Source organism: Syngnathus acus, chromosome 13 (assembly GCF_901709675.1).
Source record: "Syngnathus acus chromosome 13, fSynAcu1.2, whole genome shotgun sequence".
NCBI classification, from domain to species: Eukaryota; Metazoa; Chordata; class Actinopteri; order Syngnathiformes; family Syngnathidae; genus Syngnathus; species Syngnathus acus.
Genome location: NC_051098.1, coordinates 16548214 through 16567759, shown reverse-complemented (window position 1 = coordinate 16567759; position 19546 = coordinate 16548214). Strand labels below are relative to the sequence as shown.

Genomic DNA, 19546 nt, shown 5'->3' with positions numbered 1-19546 from the left:
CCTTCACGTCTCAAAGTCCTTCACCGCAGGCCACCCGTGTGCACAGCACACAAAGACAAAAGACTTTGATCCGCAAAGCGAATATTTGGCAGAGAAATAACTGTTCCCCCGGATAATTGCCTAATGGACCCGAAAAGAAAAGTAATCTCATTTTGTGGCACAAGAGAACCGCGGTGGGCATCAACATATATCTGACAACATAAAAGGACCTTCCATTCTCCACTATTCATCAGTCATGCCATTAAGCATCCAAAGTTCGAAGACATCATTGGCCCCATTTTGTGACAGAAAGATGGCAGGCGCGGCGGCTAATGCGCAAAATAAATAAAGTGCAAAATATACTCGTACACACACACAAAAATGGAGCAAATGTGAGAACGTGGCATGGAAGCAAGTTAAAATGAAGACAAACTTGATATGTGTGGTCCAGTGATGCTAAGTAGGTAACTAGTTCAGAAGTTAAAACAGTGATAGTAACTCACATAAATAAACAGTAAGTTCTGGAACCTGAATGTATTCTTCAAATATTTTAATGAAGTATGCGGAAGACGATTTTATATTTTTTTTGGGGGTGGGAGTGTAAACGCTTTGCTCATTATTTATTGATCACAGATTGAATCTCTTGATCAAATCTCTTTGCTGGAGTTTGCAATGCAAGCAAAAATGAGAAAGTGGCTGGCGCATGTCGAAATGAAGCCGCTTGTAGTTGCTTGAAAGCAGAATGCCTTTTTTTTAATTTTTTTATTTTATGTCGTGTACCTGATGTTCTTTCTCATAGGACTTTTCCAGCAAGATGATGACTAATCCCTTTAAAGAGCGCTTGATCTGCTTATACGCACACACAGCCTCTGCCCCCCCCCCCGTCCCTTCAAGAAAGCGTCATGTGACATCAGAATGGTGAACCCCATCAAATGAGCTTAAGTCATCCTGGTGGTACACTTTGAGCCATCCCATGACTCGCCAATAATCCACAGTGCCTCCTTTATTTTTTTTTGGGGATTACAATATGTTTTGTGTATGCCATTTTTCTCCTCCAGCGTTATTAACGCCGCAAAACAGCCTCGGGACTCTTCGGGAAAAGCCACGACTAATCCCTCATTAGCCCACATTTGCATTCTTCAGCACAATGTTTGTCGGCTTTGTATGTGGTCTCGGCGGATTAGCACAATCGACAATTTTGAATCCAGGGTTTTTTGTTTTTTTTCCCCGCCGCCAATGCAGAAATCTTTACAAATGCCTCCTTTGGTTTTTTCGTCGGAAGGTGAGAGTGTTTAACTTCTTTGCGGTGCTGATGTAATCTGTTAAAGGGAAGGAAAACATTGTAGACTTGTTGCTGAAGGAGCTGCTGGAAGGTTGGGGCCTCAGGAAACGGGCTGATAGATTTTTTTTTCAATCTTTGGCTTGACTTTGTTGCCCTCTCCTCAACTCATCGCTCGTCACCTGCGCTCGCAACGCGCCCTTCAAATATTTGTAGACAAGTTCTTGTTTTCATAACGGCGGCTCGCAGCCTCTAAATGAATACAAATGGCGGCGAGTGAAAGATTGAAGAGCTAACGGAGGACTAGCAACGCAATCATGAAAGCGGCGGCCGTTTGGTTGTTGCGGAGCTTCCAGCGATGACGAGACGACAGCACTTTTCAGATCGGCCAAACCGTTGCTGAGTGTCAGGGAGATTTTTCGAGGGAGGTCTGCAAATTTAACTGAAAAAGAAATATTTTTTCTTCAGTAGATTGCCTGATTGTAAGTCGTCAGGTCGTAAAATATCTTTGGCTTTTCAGCTACGTCAAGACGACGGATTCGTAAAATTCTCCTTCTATTATTTCCAATGGAAAAACTTGTTTTAATATCAGAAATGCTCAAATCTTGTTGTTTTTCATTTATCTTGACCTCTCCATCATTGACAGATTCGAATCTACAAATTTGTACTCTTGAACATCTGCCAAAAAGCCGGTACGTGTTTTCTGATGTTTGAGTCCAAAAGAATTCAACACCCTGCTCCCTCCCTCCCTCAGCTTTTCTAAGCCTCGTGAAAGGGTTAATGACCCTCATCTCGCCACGTCAATCCTGGAAAAACATCACTTCCATCTTCTTTGTGTGCTAGGCACCATCTCCCGCCGCCGCCGCCGCCGCCGCTGTTTATTGCCGCACGCTGCCTTGTTTATTTAGTTCCCCTTTGGAGGGCAGGCTTAGGCTTAGCGTTGGCCAGCCGGCCCGCCGCAAACTGGTGACCCTCCAGGGCTGGACGCTGCGTCTTGTCTTGGCTCTCCTCCCAGGAGTGACGCAAAGAAAAGCCCGAGCAGCACGCAGGCGTCTAGAGGGCATCTTATCCCCTCCCTCCCTCCCTCCCCGGCGTTCTGCTGCGGCCACCGTTGTCATCAAACAAACCAGAACCTTCTTTGATCGGGTCAAGGTCCTCAGTAACACACCATTGACCTCCGGAGCGTGACGTCCGGCGACTGCTTTGCGTCAAGACCCGAGTACAAAGCGACCCGGGCCTCATTTTTCACCAAACAGGTGCCCCGGGAAGAGCGTTCAGCCGTCGGAATAAAGACCAGATGAGGATTCAAATGCGCTCGGGTCAGAAGTGAGACAACACGGCTGAGGCGGAACACGCTTGATTATCATGGGAATGTTTTCAAGCTGTACAAGCACACGACTTCTCAAAGAGGCCAAGACAGAAACGAACGGTCCAGTCGGTCCCGACAGAAGCCGCTTTGAAAGAAAACTGACTGGACGACCAGTTCGTCGAAGCGCTCTTGAATTTTAAGGGGACCTTGAAAAATTCCGGCAAGTCGAGGCCCCCCGCACCAAAGAACGGATTGAACCTCTCTCCCAGAGTTCTAAATAGGAAGAGCAACGGTGCCCTTTGACCCCCCCAACGACCGGCCCTTTTATTTAGCCTGCGTCACGGTCCGCCCCTGCCGATAAATCTGTCCTCAGGACCCAAAGTGGGATTTATTTCCGACCAGCGCCATAATGGCATCATTTGTTTGGGTGTCGTGTCCTTTATTTGAAAGACTAATACTTTTTGTTGACCAGGACAAAAAGACTCACCAATCAACAAACTAATGGGCACCCAAAGTTGATTTGCTTTTTCCGTCCTTCCCTTGGTTAGTTAGCAGGCTTAGTGTTGATGTTTATGCGGTCATCGGCCGACCAGACGTGTAATCATCGTTGATTCTTGCTGTTGGATTTGTAGACAACATACAGTATACGTATGTACTAGAAGCGTGACGCAAATGCTAGAAGTGGAAGGAAATGCCTTTGTAGGCGATGAAGTTACGTCAGCCATCTTGGATTCCAGCTGAAGGTGCAGCTTTCGTGATGACGAGGGTTTCTCTCCGGAGACGAGCGAGAAAGAGAGACGCTTTTACAAAAGAGTGAAGATGAAGCACGGTACCTTGACAGGGCGCCTCTGCTTTGAACAAAAGTAATGGCTTAGCTCTGACGTGCCTGAAGTGGAAATAAAAGGAGTGAATCGGCAGCTCGGGCTCTGGACGATGAAGCCCGTAAATGGAAGTACACGAAATAAGTGTGCAGTGCGGCTTAAAAAAAAAACCAACCAAAAACTTGACTTCTTTGATGAACAAACCTTTGCCAATTGACTTCCTGCTTCTTCTTGTGGCTTTTTTGAAGACGCTTTCTTGCGAGTGGCTCTTGATTCCAAAACAGCAAAGACGATTACGCTCGCTTGTCATGTGATTTATTTGGTGTCGGCGCCGTACATTTCCATCATGCTCCGCTTGCTCTAATGAGGACTAGACTGAGCCCTCGGGAGGGAGGTCGGGGCCAACTGGCCCTTTGAAAGGCCTTCGACCCGGGACCTCACATGTTAGTCGGGTGGTACTTTCTGCCCCATTAGAGCCGATTAGCGACAGCCTTGGCTTGTAAATCTCAGAGAGCAAAAAATATTCTTGAGTATTGTAAAAAAGGATCAATAGGGCTATTGTGGATCACTAGTCAACTCACTTATTTATGAAATGCTTTTAACTCATCCACTACCAACCCAGTTAACGTCTTTGACGTCTCTAACCATCAATGAATGAGTTAATGTGGTGAGCATTTCTGAAGTGATTAACTTGAGCGGCATCACCCACCGCAAGCTTCCGTCTCTCTTTTAGCCAAAAGCGTAGCGGTACAGACAGCTAACCTTCACGCAAGCGGCGTGGGATCGATTCAGCTCCCTGAGCCTCCGAAGCGGATGATAAAATGTATCTTGTCAAGTGTCCCGCTTAAAATTCCAAGAGGTAATTCTTCAAGTGGCAGGAATTGAGCGTAGCGTTGCAGGATGAAATGATCTCAAAGGTCAAATTTGGGGGTGTACTTTGTCAGGGTCATGGAGAGTGCGTGTTCAAATGAGCTCATGTGCATCCTGCAAAAGCAAGAAAAAAAGGAGCTTGCGTGCAACGGCAGCACGATTGGAATAATATTTACTGTCGTGGTCGGGCCAAGAACAACCGCGACTCACCGGGGCGTACCTGACCACCGACGGTAACTCCCCTTCAGCGGTCCCGCCCCTCCCCCGACCGAGGTCATTCTCTTTTTGCTCTCGGCCCACTCCTGGGTCCAATTTGCTCCGGGAGACGCTTCCAAGGAGCTAGTAAAACAAGCGCTGATAAGGCGGCAATAGCGCGCAAGCTGCGCGAGGCTCTCTCTCTCTCTCGGACCCAAATAAGACGAAAGGAATGCATTATCTAATTGCATCTTCGGGGGCTTTTGGACGATCGGGTTCCAGTTAAATGAAAAACAGCCACCCTATCAAGTTGACAAATCTAAGAAGAAAAAGGTTATGGGAAAGCGTGACGCCAACAGCTAGCATCACAATGGTACAATGACGTTTGAAAAGCTCAATGGCCCTGCAGATACGTAAGTGACTTGGCCAATGTGAAGTGTGTCTGAATGGGCAAGTTTGGCGCCGTCTTCCATGCGTGGCTTCCGGCCGCGCGGCGGAGAAACGAGACGACTACTTTATGTATACGCAGAGAGGGGATTGTTTGGAATGAATCATGCCGACTTGGAGCAAAAGTCGACATGTATGCAAGATAAAATATAATTAGCCCATCACCTACAGTAAATATTTGGCCCAAAGCTAAATAAATATCCCGTCAAGGAGATACAGCCAGTTTTCGGGGGGCCTACAGAAAAAAACAAAAAAATCATCTTATCATTCACAGAGAGGATGCACTTTTATATAGCATAACTACAGGTCCATTTATGATTTTCTGTCCTGACTGTAAAAAGAACGAGTGTGTTTTCCTGAATGTTTTTGTTAGCGAAGCGGATTATACCATGATTACCTAACCCGCTTTGCAGGAGGGCGAAGTTTAAGGTCTAGGATAAAGGGACCTATTTTGTTTTCTTTGGTTAGTCCTCATAGTAAACATTTTCCCAACATACTTTTAAAAGTGTGCCTGTTGTCATCATGAAAATGGCAAATTGGTGAATTTGTGACAAACTGCAAGCATGAAACTGAGCACTGAGCGGCTACTGTATATTTTCACCGAGGAATGTCTTTTCGCAATGGTTTTTTCGACTTGTTTTCAAATATTTGCATTGTCGGGCTCCAAAACTCTCCTGTCGTATCAACACGCTGCCAGAACGACACGCATTCCATCCATTTTCAGTTTGAAATGTTGTGGTGTAAATGTCTGACAGGAAGGACGCTTGTGGTGGCGCCATCTTTTAGCAGTCTTCATTTGTTTGCTGGTGTTTACTAGTCAGCGACAGGCTCTGTTTACGTGGACGCTTCCGATGAGCCCGATGCCCGGACCGTAGCCCGCCTCCCGTTGCGCGTGCTAAAGGTCAAGCCACGTCGGGCCGATTGGTCGACGTTCACCAAGATCCAAAACTCCCCGTGAAGGTCGGGGCCGTTTGTTCGGATTCTTCCGCGCTGTGAACTTGAAGTGACGCTGTGCCGTCAGCGGTTTGATTTGCTCCAAGTTACATCATAGCAGCAGCCACGTCTGTCAACTCCATCGCTGCAAATGGAGCAGCCGTTGCCGCGGGCGGGGACTCGCAAATGCGATGTGAGGCAAAAACCACGTACGTACGCTTTGCGTGTATCTCGTGATTTTTTTTCCATAGCTTAAAACAGTTTGTAGGTGTCTTGTGTTTATTTTCTTTAAGCAGTTGGCAAACATTTTCTTGGTAAATGACCGGCATCTTCTGGGCACTGATGGTAATGCACCAAAAGTAAACCACTCAAATAAAGTCAACACGTTTTGCAAACGGGAATTTTGAGTGCCAGTCCAAGCTGGAGTTTTAATTTAAACAAGCAGCCAAAATGAAAAAAAGCCGAGCTTTTAAATTTCAATCAAATTCTAGCGCCACTTGCCTTTTGCAGTTTTACTAGCATGTTCTGCACGCTGCCTGTGATGTGTGTGTGTGTGTGTGTCTTTTTTTTTTTTTTATGATGTAATTTCATGCGTAATTTATAGCTGGTTGTTTGATTGTAAAACATTCTCATGCTTGGCTTGCTGCAAATATAGAACATCTTCCCGTTTGGAGTTTATTTGCGTGGAAACGTCCTCGGAGACGAGCAAAGTTGAGTCTCCGTTTCTTCATAATGCACCAACCTCCTTTTGCTTCCCAGGGTGTCTATTTGGATTTTTTTTGGTTTCTTTCCCAACATTCAAGAATGAAACAGCAATGGCAATAAATGTCAAAATGTGACTGACGCTGCGTAAATCTCGTCCCAATTGCGGCTGTCAGAAGAACGAAGGCCAACGAGCGATGATGTTTTGCCGTTTCTTTAGGACCAGACTGTCAGTGTAAATTAAGCGTGGAGGAGCTTCAGAGGAGTCTGGCTCTTGCCACGCCGCACGTTTGGCACCGTCCACGTCGTCCCTTCCCAAGGCTGACCTCAAATCTAGCAACAAAGCCCGTGTGGCTCCAAGCGTTGGCAGTCTTCTTTCATGTATGCTGAGTGGGAATGAGAAGATCTTCTCCGCGATACGTGCAGAGAAGAGAGACGATTCACATTGCATGTGTGCAGTGTGTTTCTCATTCTTATTGAAAAAGATGATAGGATGAAAGCACGCCTTTGCTTTGAAAGTCAAAACGTACAAATGAATGGTAGGCAGGCAGGCAGGCAGGCAGGCAGGCAGTTCAATCCTCCGGCGGAGGCTTTTTGACTGCAGGTATGGACGGACTCTGGAGTCTGCACTGCAGTCATGCCTCACACCTTGCTCGCAGTGATGAATATTCTGCGTCCAATTTATCAAGTGAGCTCTGGGAGCTTTGGGAACGGGGATGGGATCAGGATCTGCAAGCGCATCTGTGCTGAGTATGGAAGCCCCGCCCCCATCAAACTCTGGGGGAAGAAGCTGAGGCAAAACCACATCAGTGTGGCAGGAACCTAGCAAGAATCCGAGGGTTCGTGTCCGTACGAGAGGACTGCACGAGGATATATATGTTTGATATTTTGAACAGCCTTAAAATGGCCCTCCCCCTCACTTTTAAACTTGATAGTGCATCTCCCGGTGCTAAATGCGGCTTTGTCGTCGCTCTTCGCCCTGCGTCGAAATCTCCCAACGACACCTGTGGGGTTCCCGTGTGACCTAAGGCCACTTTATGTCCTGGCCAAAAGCATGTTTTTTGCATTTACTTGCGATGTGTCCCCAGAAATGAAGACATGTGTTTTTTAGATTGACAACGGCAAGCTACTAGACATGTTGAAAGTCAAAACGCCGCCGCTGGGCAACTTTGTCGTTTCAGAATTCTCACGATTATTCTAATTAATAGTAATAATTCTAATAGGCAATATTCTTTCTTTGTTTTCTTTCGTCAACGGCCGGAACAGCAATCAGCAGGCGTAAAAAAAATAACGGCAGGTCGGCGTCTCCTGTTTGACCCCTTGAAAATAAACAGGCAAATGTCTCGAGCAGGAGCCTGGTTGCCAGTTTACGACGAACCACGCTCCGTCTTTCCAGGTGGCCGATGGGTTAATACGTCTCGCAAATCCGACCCAGCGCCCTGCCCTGGTGGGGGGCTTCAGCCTTGTTTATTTTTCAAACAAGTCTAAAGCTTCTTCGAAACATCAAATATTGCTCTTGATTATGATTTTACCACTCTTTTGTCCCGAGTCGGCGCTTTGTCATCATTATCGGATCATTTTTAGGCTCGATTAGCATGTAGAGATAATTTCAATATGGCATTTCATGCCCGAGCGGTTCTGGATGTTGTTTCCCTGCCCATCCTTGCAGTTTTTTAAAAGTTGCACAAGAGATTTCTGCTCAGCACTTTCTTCCTGCCTTTTTGTGAAACTCTACTCTCCTTAAACGGTTCGATGCCTAATCATCTCCAGATGGAAGGCCGGGATGAAAGACAGACACTTCAGTTTGACTAGAATGTCCAATAAATGTTTGGAGAAAAAAAATACCGGCCATTTTACCCCCTGCAAAATTTGACAAGGACTAAACACTAAAATGAAAGAATGATGGGATTGTGGCACTTTTGGCACGACCGACTTCTAGTTCTGGGATACTCTCAACAGTTTTAGTATACACCACAATGATGTCAGGCAAGAGATTGATCTGGCCAGATTTACGTAGAAGAACTTGAAAGTTGAAGGCCTCCGCTGTGTTGTTATTTCCCTCCCCATCGTTTTTATTGACATTTCCCGTCAACAGGAATGTATTTCTTTCCTCGCCAGGTCGACAAACCCTTACTTGATTGCAGTTCAATCCGAATCGGTCCTAATCGGAAAGAGAATCTAGTCTTTATCTTTGCTAACACGAGCCATTATTGGCATTCTGGCTGGAACTTTTTTGGGACCACCTAAGCAACAAAACAAATGCAGACGACAGCTACTGTCCAACAAAAATAAGTGTGACTCTAATATGAAAGAGTGGACCATGGGAACTTGATTCCAACTGACTGAACATTTCATGGAAACACGAGTAAAACACCCACTTGCTAGCTTGTGTCCATCGCTAAGCTAACATGTGCCAGCTCCATTCCTGCAGATGAAACATTGAATGTTGACTTGGAAACCAGAACCCAGAAAGTCATCGCCTCCGTGTCAGGAAGTTTCTTTTCTCCCTCCAAGAAAAAAGCCAAGATAATCATGGCTCATTCGGAACGGCTCGGCCCTACCGAGCGACGGAGTGAGCGACGCTAACGAATGATTAGCGGTAAATTGTTTTGTTGGCATCATGTGCAATCCTCCTCCCTGGTCTGGATGAGATCCTTTGGCATACTTGCGAGGAGATTGATTGAGATTCTCAGCGACCTTGACATTTTTACGCCACGCTCAACAATGTCCCCGTCGGTCTCGCAGTGGAAGTTTTCGACGGACGGACGGACAAAGACCGAGCGCCGCAAATCTGGACTTCATTGTTCCGCTCACGTCATGCAAGGACATTGAAGATTCTGACACGGGCTGTTTTTGTTCTGTAATTATGAAGAGCGTAAATAAGCGTGACTTGGTGCAGTGTCTGCGTAGCGTTAGCAAAGCGCGTACAATAGACGCTCTGCAAATGGCTAATTGGGAGCTGATGTCAAAACTTCATTCGGAGAGTTCAAAGGCGGCGTTGGAGGGCTGAATTCATTTGTGACCCGCACGCTAACGACTCGAGCCAAATCCATTTCGCCCCCATTGGTGGTTTTTCTGCGGGCCCGAGCATTCATCCGAGCATTTTTGGTCCGGCGAAAGATAAAAACGAGCTCCAGTACGGCGAATCTCTTTGACGTGACGGTTATTAACGATTGCCAGATGACAGCTAATAGACGGAAATCTGTTCCATGATAACATGTCTTAAAAATCCACCCTTTTGGTTTTGCTCACACGACTGAGATGTATCGTTCAAAAATAGAACAAATGTGGGGGTTTTTGCCAATGGTCACTTCAGGACATAAGTCCTCCAAAAAAAATGTTCAGCCTGAATTCGATGGAATCAATAGATAAAGAACCTGCAACTCACCTTCAGCTTGGCCCAAAAGTGTGTTCACTCAAATAAATATTAATTTGGAGGCTTGGCGCTGGACACGTGTCCAAGCTCCTTCAGCGATTTAGCGTGCCAGCAGGGGGTCTCTGGCCTTCTGTGCTCAGAAGTGTTGCCAGAACATCATGGCCAGCAGCAGCAGCAGCCGCAGCAGTTTTACAGCAGCTGTGCCAGTCCCAAAGCTGTCGTCTGGCCGCATTCCCATTTCTTTGGAGCTCACACTTCCCGCCTCACCTTTTCTGCCTTGGCCATGTTCTCCCACTGTCCTTTGAAGCTGTCACCTCATGATATTTGATGATGATGACTTGAACCCTCCAAACAGATTGCCCTTATTGGTGGCCAATCTCTGGACTGAGATGTTTTCATTGTTTTTCATCGTCTGAGTGGAATATGATATTTGAATAGGCTGGAGCTCGACAGACTGCTCGCTTGGAGTTGGAGTAAGGTGAATCTGGGCTTGGGGTTGGCTTTAAGCTTTGGCTTGGTGTTAGATGTTTGTTTTCATGACGGGAGGGCTGGCTACTTGTTGATGGCAGATTTTCCAAAGCCTCCATACAAACAGCAAAAGCATTTATGAAATGTTCATGTGTGGAGACAGCACTTTGTTAGTTCTGTGAATGCGGCTTGGGCAGTCTTTGGCCAGAGTCTTTTCATTTTTTAGTTCTATTTTTTTTACCAGTCAGCACATCTTTTCTTCATCCAAGGACACTGGAACAGTTTGGGCTTTTTTCGATTGAAACCACATTGTGGCTCCCCAGGTATACGTTGCCTTCAGGTAGCCAAGCAAGATAAAAGCAAAGCGTCATAAATTTGAACCTCAAGAGATTCACAGATGGGGTATTTTTGGATGCGCTCTCGATTCTCATCTGCACCCGGTTGAGCCGTGACCGCGTAGAAGATTCGCGCCGGCGAGATTTTTTTGCACAAAGCTGACGAGGCGTGACATCCCTTCCCCGATCTTTGCAGGTTTCGGACCGCCGATTGCGAAGAGACCTTGATTGATGCGTTCGATAATCTCCCGGCGGGCAAACATTTACATACGCGCCGCGTCGTTTTGCAGCCTATTTGGATTGGCAGGCGGCGGCGCCGCCTGCCTGATTGGCCGGCCTTCGCGGTGGAAACCATTTGTTTGACTGGGCCGCTCGTGTGATTAAAAAGCATCTTCTCTTTCTGCCACCTCCCACTTTGTTGGCTTTCGCACGCTTCGGTCCGCCAACGGTAGCCTGGGAAAACAAGACCCGAGTGACCTACATAAGGATGCGGCGTCCTCAAGGACTTTGCAAAAAAGCCTCAAATGCAATCCAATTTCATCCAGTACAAGAGGTTCATCCAATATTCCGCCGCCAACCAACATAATGAAGCTCACTTTCAAAGGAACCAACCCAAATGAACATCATGGGCATTTTTATCCTTCAAAATCAAAATAGACAAAGATACACTGTTCAAAGTGCAAAAGGCGAGAAGATGCAAGGTCAGCTTTTTTTTTCTTTTTCTCCCGTGTCAGGCTCCTTGATCAATTTCAGCATATTGAAGATAAATATACACGCGAGTCCCACCAATGTGCTTCTCTTTAGCGGACCGTCGAGAACCGCAGCGTATGGTCGCATTCCGTCAGCTCGTTTTACCAAACGGCGCCCGATAAGACGGCTCCCATGGTCTGCCGAGTGTGGTGAGAAAACCTCAAGATTACGTCGCCATCTTTTTCAACTTTTAATCCAATCCAAAGAAAGGTTTGCATAGAGCCTATACGTTCAAGTGCAAAGAGTTGAAATTGGAGAAAGGGGCCCCCGAAAGAGGCCTGAGTGGTGGATGGAGTTTTTTTTTTTTTTTCCCTCCTTCGGAAATTATAGGCCAACTTTATTAGCTGCTTTTCAGAGTTTTTACACTTTTATGTGCCCACTAACGACATCGGACATCCTAGTGAAACAAGAACTAATAAACATACTGCTAAGTATTTGAAATCTTTTGCCTGTCTGTTTTCAGCTATATAGTCCATATCTTATTTATTTATTTTTCTTTCCAGAATATTATTGTATAAACTGCTTTTCATTTCTAAAATGATCTTCCTCCGATAAATCAGGTTTCTGTACTTCAAAAAAAAACTAATTAGCAACCATGTTGAGAAGGTTGATGTATAAAAGGGGTAGGAAAAAAAACAAGCAATAGCGTCTTCCTTCTCCTTTTTTGAACATGTTGATTTATGTGGCATGAAATTATGTGAAAATGTGAAGAAAAAAAAAAGGATTTTGTGTTTGGTCGATCTTATGTTCAAAAATAAATTTCACTTCACTTCACTAATGTTTCACATTGGTTGAACAATGTCCAAAAATTCAGAAAGACAATCCATGACATTATTTTTCATTTTTGAATGCCCAGCTCCAATTGGTTGTAATAATCTCTGTGTTCTTGCAAGCTGTTTGTAGTTTCTCAGTGTTTTACAAAATCTTTTTTGCCACAACACACTTGAAGTTGACAAAGGGGAAGTGACAAGAGTGATTATTCGTTTTTTTCTCTCCCCAGACTTGGCCAAAGGCTTGTCTTTTATTGGACTCCCTTTTGCGGCTTGGCTAATTTTCCAATGGCGCTTTTTCATTTGCATACGACCTCACGTGGTCTCGCGTGGGAGGGCTGTTGGAGGGAAGACGCCACCGCCGCCGCCAAAGCTACCGATGGAAAGGATAGCTTTGGGGCATTTGGCTGGAAGCGGTCGCCGCCATTTATGCAAATGTACACCGCGTTATCTGTGACGTGTCTCGCCCCGAACACATGGAACATATTGTCCTCACCGCTGATCCAAACATAGAGTGAAAGTTTGAGGCTTTTGCATGCAAGTCATGCTGGACATTTCATAGCGTGATGAAAGTTGCGCAGGTTTTGGGTCACTTGTGGGCAAATTGGAAAACAATTCCTGAGTGCTATCAAGGTGTCCGTTATTCTGATCATAAACATTTGGACACATTCTTCACCTCAACTTGCTCCATTGGCAGGGCAGAGAAAAGGAGCAGGTAGCGCTGCAGGCTGACTTGTTCAAGTGCAAGTGTGCGTTAAAGATGGAGTAGCTGGCTGCCTCCTATGGCTCTTGCTTGCTTGCTTGCTTGCTTCCTTCCTTCCCCCTTTCCTATTGTGCTTTATGATCCTTCTCTTTGGCTGGCGCGCTCACTCCTCCACACCAGTCGTCCTCTGTTCAGAGTTACAAGGCGCGCCTCCCATCTGCTGCTCCAACATCAGAGTGGAGCCCGAACGGCTGCCCCCCGAGCCCCCTCCTCGACACCCCCCCCCCACCCCCCTCCCAGCCTTCATCGCCTCACATGAATGATTTTGCTCACACTCACTTTTGTTTGAGTCTGCTTTGAGATGATGAACCTTATTTTCCTTGGCCGCTCTCCTGATGACTTTCCAGGTGTTTGGACATTGTAGCAACAGGTTCTGTTTTTTGCCTGTTGCTTTTTTGGGACCAATGCCAACAGACGGACATTTCCACTCGTGCTCTTAAGGCTTTGCATTCCGTACCGTACATACAACATAAGCACCTCCACGGAGCTAATCATAAGCATGCCAGGTTTAATCTTAATAATTTGGTTCCATTGGGCTTCCGTCCGCAGCCAACACTTGGAAATGATTATTTGGTGGCGGTTCCCCAGAGGCCTCCCTGCAGTCAATGACGGCTCGTCATCTAATTTTACGACTTGCAGCCCTCTGTAGATAGCGCGCTCTTATTAAAAGCACTCCACAAGCGGGACATTACAGGGTAGAACGCGCCACACTGGAACGAACTGTGTGGTACGGAGCTGTTCCGCAGCCGCCGCCGCCGCCGCCGCCGCCAGTGTCCTTTGTAGACAGACGCCATTTTGCTGGCATTCTTCCCGGTGTCTGGGGAAGTCATCCTGCTTGATTTCCCCGAGAACCCACATCCCGCCAGAAGGCCCGCTTGGCTCGGATGGACGAAATAGAAAGAGTCCAAAATGCTTTCAAACGGCACCTGCTCCGATATTCTTGTTTGACTTTCAAATATCCGATAATCGTTCTTGGTCCGTCTTGGTAGGTGATGGCAACAGATGCGGACGGTGGTTCCTTTGGCTCCATCAGCTACTCGCTGAGTTCGGGCCAGAACAGCGCCACCAACTCCCAGTTCACCATCGACAAAGAGACCGGCGTCATCTGCACTCGTGCGGCGCTGGACCGGGACCAAGGGCAGAGCAGCTACGACTTCACAGTTACTGCGGTGGACGGGGTGAGCCTTTGAGAAAAAAAAAAGGTTGATACTAAACGGTCCCATAAAGCCAGCAACGTAGCACGTGTTGGCGTGGCAGGTCATAGCGCCCGCTCGTCAGATATGTCAGCTATTGCTATGAAAATACAAGCTGAGAAATGAAAGCAAATGACGGCCACGTTAAAAGCATTAGAAGGGGCGGGGGAGAAATGCCTCAGCTGTCAGCCAGTAATATTTTATTAGCTCCAACGGCCGCCTTCTTTCTTTTTGCCACCTGGTCGAAATGAAACGGCTGCATTGTACTCGCTGCAAATGAAAAGACCTCTCGGCCCGGGCCGGCCTCTCTCTCTCTCTCTCTCTCTGTCTCTCTCTCTCTCCCACGGGAGGCCATCAATCTGACCCGCCGGGCCCGTTCTCCCAGCTCATTCTATACATAGCATACTTTTATCCGCCCCATTAATACGATCCACGCTAAAATAACAAGACGATTCTCGGACAGGGGGGCCTGAGCACGCAGGCCTACGTGAAGGTCGACCTGGTGGACGTCAACGATAACCGGCCCACCTTTTACCCGCTGAGCTACGCCGTCAGTCTCAGCTCGCAGAGCGCTCCCGGGACCTCGGTGGCCCGAGTCATCGCCTACGACCCAGACTCGGGGGAAAACGGCCGGATTACGTACAAAACTGCGTCAGGGGGGTCTTCCCCTTACTTCACCCTCAACAAAGACACGGGTTGGTACATCCAAACGTCGACTTTCCACACAAGGAATCCATTCAACGTGCGATGGCGATCTTGTTTGCGCAGGTGTGATCTCTCTTTCCCGCTCCGTCCACGGCAAGGCCAACTCGGTCATTGCGATGGTGATCTCAGCCCAGGACGGTGGAGGCCTGGCCGCCCTGGTGGACGCCAAGGTCAACATCAGCGTGGCGGCGGGTGCGGTGGCGCCCCCTGTGTTTGAACAAGCTCAGTATTACTTTGCAGTTTCCGAGGATGTCTTGCAGGGGACCGTCGTGGGTAGCGTCCAAGCCAAACGTAAGACAGGTATGATCCAGATGATCCATCTCACCTCAGAATGATTCCGAATGTCCATTTGACAACTGTGTTTAGACATTCTCCGGCACTCTGCCAGTTGGCAAATCTTTGCTTCCACCTCTGGGGAAATGATAACTTCTGCTTTCAGGCCTCCCCCGAGATATGGCCTACGCCATCAGCTCCGGGGACCCCACGGGATACTTTACAGTGGATGCCGACACCGGAACCCTACGGACCCGTCTGTCCCTGGATCACGAAGCCCGGCCGGCGCTCGACTTGGAAGTGCAAGTCCGCACCGGGAACCCGCCGGCTTTTGGTCAGACCCGCGTCCACATCGCCATCCAGGACGTCAACGACAACCCGCCGGTGTTCCTTCCCTCGTCCTCCGAGTCGCTGCTCGTGCCGGAGCGAACGGAAATGGGGACGGCGGTGTACCGCGTACAGGCCGAGGACAGAGACTCCGGCGCAAACGGCCAACTGTCTTTTGATCTGTCTTCTCCGAGCGGCGGCCAGAGAGCTTTCAGCATCGAACGCAGCAGCGGGGAGATCCGACTGGTAGGGCCCCTGGACTACGAGAGCGTCCCCCGCTACGATCTCCGAGTAATTGCCAAAGACGGCGGAGTGCCTCAGCTTAGCGCTACTTTCATGCTCGTGGTCCACGTCCAAGCAGAAAATGACCAGGGACCCATCTTTGACACGCTCAGCTACCGGGTGGAGCTCAAAGAAGGCACTCCCATCAATACGCGCTTCCTTCGGGTCCGGGCCCTCAATAGAGAAACATCGGGTTCCGCATACTTCAGTCCTCTTTCGTATCACCTGCGGCCGGACGGCGACGCCGCCGGCTTCGGCATCGCTTCGGACAGCGGCTGGCTCTTTGTGAAGAGCGCCCTGGACCGAGAAGTCAAGGACATGTATCTTCTCACTGTGCTGGCCAGCGCGGGTCACGGACAGCTGAAGAAGACCGGCAGCGCCACCGTCAGGATATCGGTGACGGACGAGAACGACAACCCGCCTCGACTGGCGCAGCCCAGAGTCTTCATGGCCGTGAGGGAAAATCTGCCGGCGGGGACGGGCTTCGGTCGCGTGCTGGCCACCGACCGTGACAGCGCTTCCAACGGACGCCTCAGCTATCGTCTGCTGCACCCCGACCGCAACTTCCAGATCAACTCGCACACAGGTTAGATGGCGCGCACCTCGCACTTGTCGCCAGTCAATAAACGGCTTACATTTCCAGTCTGCGATTAGCCGTCGAGCGTGTTTGTCAAGCGGAAGGAACGGATTCCGAGCTCCTGACGGAGCTACTAGATTTCACTCTGATGCCCTCAGACGCTTAAATTGCTGTCAGAAATCCCCTCCCATCATCATTTCATAACATCAGGTCACAACCAGGCCAATTGCTGGAGTTCTCGGAGGATGGCTGCAAATCAAAGATGCAAATCTTTGGGTATGACACATTTATGACAACACAGAACATTTGAATTATTCAGAAATCAAATCAATTAAAGCTGAAATTGCATCTTCCCCCGCCACAGTGAATAATTCAGAGAGCGGCGACAGCACCTCGTTGCGCTCTAATTGGCCTGCTGACTCTGTGGGTGGGCAGACTTTGATTTGCGATCGTTTTCCGGTCTCAACGGCTTCTGCACGATGCGCATGTTGGACCTCGGGAGATCTGATGAAGCCTGACTTGTCTTCCAGGTGAAATGAGCACCAGGGCCAGTCTGGACAGGGAGCAGCAGTCCAGCTACCAGCTGGTGGTGGTCGTGCAGGACGGAGGCTCGCCTTCGCGCAGCGCCACCGGTACTGTCTTTATAAGTGTGCTGGATGACAATGACAATGCCCCGACATTCGTCCACAGCCAGCCGGGGAAAAAACTCACCTTCCAGGTCATACCGCAAACCCGTCGACACGCAAATCAAACCGATCGACGGTCATAACTTTATTGGTAAGCATTTGGCGGCTGAACAGGTGTCGGAGGCTCAGTCTTCAGGAGTTCTGCTGGGCACCATACAGGCCAAAGACCCGGACGAAGGAGAGAACGGCACCGTACTTTACTCCTTGTCAGGTACAGCAAGAGAAAAGAGTCAAGTTACAGTTCCAACTTTTGAGCTTCAAATACATTGAAAGTCAATGACAAACTCTTTACGCGCCAACGGTAACGTTCCAGGTCCGAGGGCCGAGCGCTTCTTCCTGAACGCCAACACGGGCGAGCTGCACTCGTCGTCGCCCCTCAGCCACTCGGAGCGGCCCGAGTACATCTTGACGGTGACGGCAAGCGACCGAGGACTGCCGCCTCGCAGCTCCTCCTGCTCCATCGCCGTCCAGGTCAGAGCTCAGCCGGAGGGAGCCGCTCTTTGGACGTGCAGGGCTTTTCTCGCCGTGACGGGATTTTTTTTGTGTGGGCGTGAATCATAGACTCGCAGCTGTTTTGTGTGATGAGTGGCAGCTGTGTGGAAGTTTTTCACGGTGACTTTTCACAGTAGCCGCCCTTTTACTTTGAGTGGCAGTGCAAAATAGGCATTTTTCGGCGTATTATTTTGAAAGGCCTTCTTTTAATTTGGAAGCCAGAAGAGAAAGCTGACACTGAGGAAGGAACACATTGGTTCCAGGAAAATGGAGAGGCCAGATAAACAAATTTATAGCTCACTTTTTCCTGAGATTTGAAGACATAATTATTTAATAATCGGATTAAACAGGGCCGTGTTGTTCTTGCCTGCTGATGCGTTTATTTTACGTCCTTTAATCATCTTTATTTTCAAAGTCGGTCAACATTGGTAGTTGGAACGGCTGACTTTTTCCATCGAATGTGGAAGCAATTTATAGCTTGTCATGTCACATGTCGTCAAGAGCGCTGCGGTTCCTCTATGATGCAATGCCGTGTCTGTCTCCCAATGTGGAAAAATCGAATTACATTTTCAAATCCTTTTGCTCTCCCTAATATCACCCCGACAAATTAACATTAGTTTGTCTGATAACTCATTCATGTTTGCGTATGTCTTGGTGAAAATGGATTTATGTCGGCGGTTTTGAAAATAACCGACACCATTTTCAGTGATGCAAAATTCCGGAGAAAGTCTCTTGCGACAGATTAGTCATACAAATGAAGACCTAATCTCAAAGTCTGCTTGTGGTTTTTTTACCCGACACTGAACATGGGTATCAAATGAAATGGGCTTCATGTGAGCGGCCTGTGATTCGAGTCCATTTAAAAGAAAAAAGCCAACAATAACAACAACAGCAACGCTTGTAGCTGCTTTTATTTCCCCCCCCGAGAACACAAACACACACGCCAGCAAGTGCACGAAATCTGTTTCTGTGCGCTTTCAAAATCCATACCATATTTTTGGTTTCGTACCAAATGAAATTAGAATTTGCCACCGGCTTTGCTTTGTCAGGGGAACATTGGATTCGTGCTCTCGGCCCCTCATGTAGACCTCATGTATGGTTTTTTTTTTTATGGCAGGTTCTCAGCACCAGCAGAGCATCTTCAAAGAGCAACTCGCATTCGATGGCTTTCAACTCGGTGGAGGAAGAAGCCAAGCCGGGTTCAGTCGTCGGTTCCGTCCGCCTTCACGATGGAGAAAGCCCGGCGGAGGGCCAGGTTACCTACATGGTGGTGGGGGGCACCGACAGGGACGGGACTTTTGTGGTGGACCGCTCGACCGGAGACGTCTACCTGGCCCGGCCTCTGGACTATGAGCAGGACGCGCACTACGCCTTGAGAATCGAGGTGGACGACTTCTCTCAGGCTCCGCCCGTCAGCACCCTGGTCCACCTGGACATTAACGTCAAGGACAGCAATGACCACGCCCCTCAGTTCCCCGAAGACCCCGTCACGGTGGTCATTTCGGAGAGCGTTAGGCCGGGGACTTCTGTCTTCACGTTCCAGGCCTCAGACAAAGACGGCAGCGGGCCCAATAGTGACCTGAGCTACTCCATCCTCCGGCAGTTTCCGGACATACCCGGTCTGCTCACCCTGGACCCTTCCACCGGGGTTCTTACTTTAAACCGAGAGTTGGACCACGAGGTCCACCCCGGTCTGATCTTGGTGGTTAAAGCGACGGACTCGGCCCCGGACGCGAGCGAGAGGCAGTGGAGCTCGGTCACGGCGAGGATTTACGTCACGGACGAGAACGACAACCCGCCGGTGTTCGTCTCGCCCGCGGCGGTGAGCGTGATGGAGGACCAGCCGGTGGGCTTCGTGGCGCTCTACGTCATGGCCAGGGATGCGGACCGAGGGGAGAACGGCAGGGTGACCTACGCTATCCAGTCGGGCAACACGGGCGGAACCTTTAGCCTCAACCCCAACACCGGTAAGGTTTTCCAAACTTATGCGATGTGGGAACTACTGCAGAAATGT

General features: G+C 48.6%; 1 protein-coding gene across 1 annotated transcript in view; it reads left to right on the top strand.

Annotated features, from left to right (window-relative positions):
* The window catches only part of LOC119132258 (protocadherin-16-like), a 56237-nt gene that overhangs the window by 25784 nt on the left and 10907 nt on the right, over window positions 1–19546 (top strand). Inside the window, exons 3-10 of the mRNA XM_037267360.1 lie at window positions 13987–14175; window positions 14654–14885; window positions 14959–15195; window positions 15335–16363; window positions 16885–17072; window positions 17155–17251; window positions 17354–17511; window positions 18650–19499. Coding sequence (XP_037123255.1) covers window positions 13987–14175; window positions 14654–14885; window positions 14959–15195; window positions 15335–16363; window positions 16885–17072; window positions 17155–17251; window positions 17354–17511; window positions 18650–19499 — 2980 coding nt within the window. The remainder of the gene's footprint in view (window positions 1–13986; window positions 14176–14653; window positions 14886–14958; window positions 15196–15334; window positions 16364–16884; window positions 17073–17154; window positions 17252–17353; window positions 17512–18649; window positions 19500–19546) is intronic.